Below are 7656 nucleotides of genomic sequence, written 5' to 3' on the forward strand. Positions count from 1 at the left end.
ACAGAGAGCGAACTAACCAGGGCAACAGAATTACAACCTGGAGGAACTGCTGAGCGGGCACACTCTGCAGGGCTTTCCGACTTTTCCAGCAATCTTCAGAAGTCTGGGTGAACATGATGGGAAGGTCAACATCTTAGTGTGAGATATTTCTATTTTTAGGTATCCTTCTAGCATTTATTTCTAGTTTTATTACATTAAGGTTGGAGTACATTGGTTCTTTGGAAGTTTCCTTAATGGCTTAGATATGGACTATATTTGAATACGTGTTCTTGAATACATTCTTGATTTGTTTGGTGTAGAGTTTTAGATATAAGCTATCTGGAGTGTACATTAGTTCACTGTTCAGGCCTCTGAGAAGGATGTGTTACAAGGTGCCATGTTTCTTTATCCATGGTGCACAGGTTTGGATGGAAGCAGGTATGAGTAAGCACATGAAGTTCGCCGTCTTCATGGTGAGCGAGTGGGCCTTGTGATTACTTTGCAGAAGTGAGCAGTGTATGGGAACGCCCAGTGTTCTGCCCTGTACCCAGTAGATAAGAAAATAACGGGTTGTAGAGTTGATGTGGCTTACCCAGGGTCACGTGGCTAATAAATAGCAGAACCAGAATTTATAGCAGATCTTTTGGGTTCAACTCCAACACTCTACTACTGTATCTTTTATGCTTAGCAGAGGTAGGTGATATGTTACCACTATCTTCCAACATCCTTAAGTTTACCATCTGCACAATCTATAGTGCAGTGTCATTGGACTCATCAAAAACCCATTTAGAGAAGGTGTCATCTTCCTTTGTAACTTTCCTAAGATACAAGTAACATGACAAATCTTACTCTGGTCACTAGAGACATTTATTCACAGTCACATTTTTAAGTCTTTGTCTAATGTTAAGACTGTGCAATTTAAGGGATGGGCATGTATCAGAGTCCTGGCAGGAAACAGTTCACAGCAGATGTTTCAAATAAAGACTGAATCAAGAGATCAATTAGGGAGTCATGGGCAGGGCAGCCCTAGGGCAGCAAACAAGGCTTGGAGGGATAAGGAGGAGCCTGAGAGAGCTGGAGCAGTGGCTGGGGACCTGCTGGTCCTGGAGGGATGCAGCTCCACCAAAGATAGAGCACCAAGCAGGGAGGGAACTGGAGAGAATGGCTTGGATGGTTCCCGGCTCCCTCCCCCAATCTCCTGCTAGGAGTGCCTCCTAGGTGCTGAGTGCAGCCAGCCACCTGCCAGCATCCTGGGGTCCAGAGCAAGACAGAGGAGGCATCTGGGTAGGGGAGCTGGGAAGAATACCAGCGCTGGGGAGCTGTGCCAGGGTGGAGTTCTCTGAAACATAAGAAAAAGAATTACTGGAAATTAAAGCATTAAGAAAGGAAATTTAATGGAACTGAAAAAGAGGGTAAATTGTGAGAAAATGTAAAGTAGGAGCATGTAAATGATGTGGGTTCCTGTGTAAGTTGGTCATCTTAAAGAAAACTACATGAACCTAACTCTCCCTGAATTCACTATGAATAAGAAATTTCAAATTTCCTGTAGACCCATTTTATAGCCTTCTAAATAGTCTTACTGCTCTCCATTCAGTCCTCTGATTATCCCTTTAAAATATGGATTTTTAAATCCCATGAAATAATTTCCATAATTCTTAGAAGACTGAAATTTTATTAGGAGAAAACTGACGCACCTTTCCAAGTGAAAATACTTGGGAGTATATAATGTTTAGGTAGACGATATCTCACATTATATTAGAGGGATATCCAGTTTGTTTATCAATGTATTAAAGTAAAATTGGCATCTTAGACTGTCTTTATGTCATACCGGATGTTTGTGATCTCAGTTGTTGGAGGATCTTTTCTATAACAGTATCTTGTCATCTTCTAAACATACTATAGAATGTAATACAATGCAACATACATTATATATATAATGTAGTATAATATATGCCAAAGTGCTCTTTCAAAAATATATTGAGTTTGGGTGGGTAAACAGAAGCTAGGACCCTGAGCGCTTTTTATTGTTTTTAGTAGTATTGAGTTCTCCCCCCATCTTTGTTAATTGTTTTTTGCCTTGAACTTCATTTATTCAACATATATTGATTGTATCAGTGAATAGTACTAGAGTAGGCCCCAGACAATTCCTGCAAAATGTGTTGTGAAGAATTATGAATTGATATGATACTCCCAGTTACCTAACACAATTTATTGCTTTCAAAAGATAGGACATGCTTAGAGATTATTGGGTTCTGTGTAAGTTTTCCAATTTGAAGCTGTTCTAAAATTGTTTAAGAGCATAACGCTTTTTCTGGCAAGTTGAACACAGAGTAACCAGCATAGAAGAATGGTTCATATAAGATATTAAAACAAAGGGATTATTAAAACAGCACAAATTAGTAGCCACAATATTGCCATCGGGATATGAAAGACAATTTGGGGAATATAATCAATAATGTTGTAAAGATTTTGTAGGGGGTCAGATGGGCACTTGTCTTATTAGGGAGACCACTTCATGGACTGTGTAGACATCTGACTACTGTGCTGTACACCTGAAGCTGAAGCTGAATAATATTGAATGTCAACTATAATTAAATATATATGTAGTCACGGGATGTGGAGTACAGCATAGGGAATAGAGTCAGTGGAATTGTAACAGCTACATACGATGTCAGAGGGATAGTAGATTGGGGAGGGGGGTTATCACTTTGTTAAGTGTGTAAATGTCTAACTATTACATTGTTTTGTACACCTGAAAATAATAATAATAATAATAATAATAATAATAATAATAATAATAATAGACAAATCAATTGGTTTTGGCAGGAGTGGAATCTGTTTTCAGTTGAGATTTAAGAATAGATGGAGAATTAATATGCAGAGAACACAGGGAAGGTACCCAGCTGGCAGAATCAAAGCAAAGTGAAGCATGTCCTTTTGTCTCAACCATGGTGAAGGCTCTTCTGGAAGGGACATGCTGGAGTCAGGGGCTGGGTTGAGTAGAGAAAGCTAAGAGGAACAGGGAAAGCAAGAAAGGTTTCTGAGGCAGTGAGGAGTGAAGCCACAGATTGAAAACCAAAAGCAGTATGTACTAGATCCTGAAGTCTAGCTTTTGACAATGTTCTCTGCCAAAATATTAACTGCTCTGGGCGGTGCTATGTGGTATAACCTTGGCTTCTTTCTGCACATACCCTCTCTGCTCTGGCTTACCTTGGTGGTTGCGTAGGTGTCTAGGAACTGCTGCAGAGTTTGAAGGTTTTTCTTTTCAGTGGAATAAAATCTAGGATGGTTATTTGGGCTGATAATAATATCAGGGAAAGAGAAGTTCCCTTTTGTTTCTTTCCTGGAGCCCTCCATCCTCCTGATTGGGTCTGGACTTGATTGCTTTCCTGACTTGCGCTGCTGTGGTCCTGGAGCAACCCTCCAGGTTACCAGGGCTTCCTTCCCAGGGTCCTTTGTATTTCCTGGAGCCTCTTTCCATTGGGGAGGTTTTTTTCAGACCCTGTATATATGGAATGTCTATTTTCTATTTTCACACTTGATGGATAGATCAGATAGATTGGAAATCATTTTCCCTTTGTGACCTGTTGTGCCACCCCCCGCCCCCCACTGCCACCTTTTTCTGTTCCTGGTGTCTGAAATTTCAGGATTGTGAGTTGGTGTGGGTCTTATTTTCCTCATTGTGTTGAACACTTAGTCTATTCTTCCAATCTAGGAATCAAGTCCTTCAGTTCTGAGAAAAATCTTTGTATTATTTCTTTTTTCTCTATTTTCTCTTTCTGGAATTCCTTAGTTTCAGGTGTTGGACCTCCTGAATTACTGTATTTCCCCATGTATAAGATGCACCCTTTTTCGAAAAATTTAGGGTCTAAAAACTGGGTGCGTCTTATACAGTGGTTGTAGATTTCAAATGCCATAGATGGAACTGAGGACGAGACAGTGATTCATCATCAGACACAGATGAGGACAAGCTAATGGTTGGGAGTTTTGACAGTGATGAGGACTTGTATGAAATTTATGATGAATAAAACTTGAGTTCAATAACTTTATGTAATACATTTTTTTTCAAATTTTGGGCCCCAAAATTAAGGTGTCTTATACATGGGAGCATCTTATACATGGAGAAATATGGTAATACTATAACTTTCTTATATTTTTTTCATCTTTTATTATTGCTGTTTATTTGTTGTATTTTCTGGAACATTTCCTCAAGCTTATCTTCTAATCCTTTTTCTGATACTTTATTTCTGCTACCGTATTTTAAATTTCTTAATGTTCCTCTTTGAAGAAAAATTGCATTTTGTTCTTGCTTTGTAGCTTTAACAGCTTCTCTTATTTCCACCAGCATATTAATTATATTGACTATAGTTTTATTTTTGAAGATTCCTTTTGCTGGCTGTGTAGTCTGTTTCCTGTGAGTACTTCCTCCCTGTGTATTTGCTCTGGTCTCTTCATCTTGCTCTTCATCTTGGAAATTTTTTTTTTTCCAGATCTGTTGATTCTTGGCTGTCAATTCGTTTTAGTGTCTTTTCAGATACCAACAAGCTGATTGAAAGGTCCATCTTAGGTTTGTTGACTGGTGTGCTTTTCTGTAAGGTCATCTGGTGGGGAACCAGCTCCATCTGTGGGAGAAACCCACACGTTAAGTGCCTTTGGGCTCTTTTTTCTGGCAACTGTTCAGGGTCTCCAGAAAAATTCTTCTGATCTCTTGCTTAATGGGAGGGAGCAAGGCTGCCCTTGTTTGCGGAGCCTGTGTGGGTAAGAGGGGGAAGATGACGTGGCTAGTAAATGGTGTAGGGAATGTAAATTTAAGTTGTGTGATTCATAGCTCTTGCTTCCTCTGTTGAAACTTAAGTTGGGCTTCCCAGCCTTGTACATCAAGTTTTTCATATCTATTATGTACAACAGCCCGTTTCAGTCCTGTATATGGCACAGTCAGGAACATTGTGTATATGGGGATATTTAATTATTTCCGTGTTAGAGATTTATAATTTGTTCTTAATTTACAGCTTTTTTCAAGGAGCAAACCTCCAAGAGGCCTGTATGTTTACGGAGATGTTGGTAAGTGTGTTAAAACAAGTCCTGGGTGGTACAAACCGAAAGCTTCCCAGCGTCTGCTCAGGGTTCACTCCCGTTTCCATCCTTCAGTCCACCACCAACGAAGGAGTAGGATGAGGCTGGATAGAATATGGAGGGGAGGGCAGTCATCTTAGTTCGCACTTTTACTTCTCATAGGGTGTGCCGAGTTTAAGGCAGCATTCGTGAGCATGTTAGGATACAAATGTTACTTAAGGTATAAAGTGAGCTGATCCTGGGGAAGGAAATCACCTATACGTAGGTTTATTAGATAATTCAGAATCTCGTTGCCCAGTGCTGTTTGACGCAGCTTAATGCTTTTTTTTTTAAAGCTGTTCTTTTTCACTTTTCCTTTCCACTAATAGTTTTACTCATACTCTAAGCCCTCATCCTCCATTTAGTTATTAGCGGATCCTCTTAATGCATAAGTGTAACATTTTCTTGGTCTCCCATTTCTATACACAGGGCACAAAGACCAACATTTTCTTCGAAACTTTATGAGCTGTTGCTTACTTTTTAGATTTTCCTAATCAGTTGATGTCTTGCTTCTTCCCTGATCTCATTCTTGCTGAAATCATCTGTTTTTTGCTTTCCATTTTCTTCAAACAAATCTTTTCCTTTTAGTCTTACACCTCTCCCTGGTTCCCCACATTTACTGCTGTCACTAAGGCGGCTCTTACTTTACCTGGCCTTATTACTTGCCAATTCTTTCTTATATTGGCATACTCCAAACTCACGTTTACATGTAATGAGACCAGTTTTGGTCCTAGATGAATAAACAAGTTCCAGTCTCCTCTATCACCACAAAAAATCTGCATTATGAGGGAGTGGTGGCCGAAGTCATTATCTTAGTAATATTTTTAGGACAAGAAATAAAATAGGAGTTGAAGAAATAGTTGTAGTGTGTTAAAGATAAAACTTCTCATCTTTAAGAAGAAGGTCCTCCCTCTTTTTCTGATTTGTTCACCAATGCCACTAAATTCCTGTTTAGCATTTACAGATTTGGTGAACCTACTAAACAGAGAATTGTTTAGTTCACAAAGGTGAATGATAGAGATTGCCCCTGGAATTCTTCAAGTTCTTGAAACTTACAGATTAAAAAAATGTGAAAGAAGCTCAGACTATCCTGTTTCTTAGTTCAGTGGTTGATTGGTATTTTTGAGACCAGTGTATGCTTAGTTCTTATTTAGAAAGCATTTTATATCAGGTGCTTGATCAGTTTTACATGTCTATACCTTTGGGTACTGTCAGCAGATCCCATCCTGTTGTCAGATGTCCTTTGCATCTTTGGAAACTTGTACTTCCTGTACCTTCACTTTCATGTTCAGTCGTTGCTAAAACTAGCATCTTTGTTTCTCCTGTCTCCTTAACCACTTAACCATAAATGGAGATGGTTATAAGCATAACTTCTTCTACTTCTGCAAAAGGACTTAAAAAAACCCCAAACCTACCAAAGTTGTTGGTTTTTAGTTTGAAAAAGTCAGCCATATTCTAAATAACTGAAGAGAAGTACTATAAGCACAATTCATCTGAATGCTTGAAAGAATTAGGAAAGATGTGATTACATTGGATGTTCACATAGGCTGGGCATATGCCAACCTTTGGTTAGGAACATTTTTATAATGTAGGCAGGGGAAGAGAAGCGATTCTGAAATAGGAAGTGAGATGAACATTTTAGTGGTGATACTCAGTTTAGTTTAGAATATTTACAAAATAAGTAATAAAAAATAGGTGACATTCTCATTTTGGTAGGCTCTCTGGCTGGGGGGAATAGCCTCAGAGTGGTTTCACAAGCTCTTATTTTTTATTATTTTCCTTTTTTAGACTTGGGAAAGAGGTATTCAATTTTAAGGAGATTTGATGGGAAAGAGGATGTCTGCTTCCTAGGGGGCCCCCCTTCCCGCTCCTTATCCCTTCACTTGGCTTGGGCTCTGTCACGCCCACTTTATTCCCTTTGGACTAGACGTGTTGACATGATTGACTCAGGCAGACCCTCAATCCAGAGAACCCAATAGAGTTGATATATAAATTGGAGAATTATCATCATGGTTTAATGAAAACAAAATGTTTTCATTAATAAAATGCTTAGCACATCTCATGCAGAAGCCAAAAGCTGCAACAGTAGTATTTTGTGGCTTCATTTCTTACCCTACAGCTGGCTCTTGACTAGCTGACTGCAGTGGTGATGACAGGGTTAATTATTTCTCAAGTACATTAGAAGAGAACAAAAGTACTTTTTTGTTTATCAATCCCTTTTCTGCTGCCTCCTGGTATAACGTCACCTATTTCACATGGATAATTCTACCAGTTGAAAGATAAACTGGTTTTAAGATTAGGAGCTGGGAAGCAAAATTTGGCTGGGTTTGGAGGTGGTGATGGAGGACACCACTTACATCTTCTTGCAGGGTTGACTCCCCAACTATAGGCTTGAAAGTTAGAACATAAAAGAGGTTAGGTTTTGGGCCGGTCGAGTGGCGCGTTGGTTAAGAACTGGCTTGGGACGCCAGAGGGCCCCGGTTCGGACCCCACATATGAGGGCCAGTGACACTGCCCTCCACAGCTAAGATGCTGAACAACAGCTCAACCTGGAGCTGGGCTGCC

The 7656-nt window shown here is 39.6% G+C and overlaps 1 protein-coding gene across 1 annotated transcript in view; it reads left to right on the forward strand.

The window, feature by feature from the left end:
• Nucleotides 1-7656, forward strand: part of AFG1L (AFG1 like ATPase) — a 160183-nt gene that overhangs the window by 15399 nt on the left and 137128 nt on the right. Inside the window, exon 2 of the mRNA XM_019658969.1 lies at nucleotides 4989-5040. Within this exon, the coding sequence (XP_019514514.1) occupies nucleotides 4989-5040 (52 nt within the window). The remainder of the gene's footprint in view (nucleotides 1-4988; nucleotides 5041-7656) is intronic.

The sequence above is a fragment of the Hipposideros armiger genome, unplaced genomic scaffold, assembly GCF_001890085.2.
Source record: "Hipposideros armiger isolate ML-2016 unplaced genomic scaffold, ASM189008v1 scaffold_292, whole genome shotgun sequence".
Lineage (NCBI taxonomy): Eukaryota > Metazoa > Chordata > Mammalia > Chiroptera > Hipposideridae > Hipposideros > Hipposideros armiger.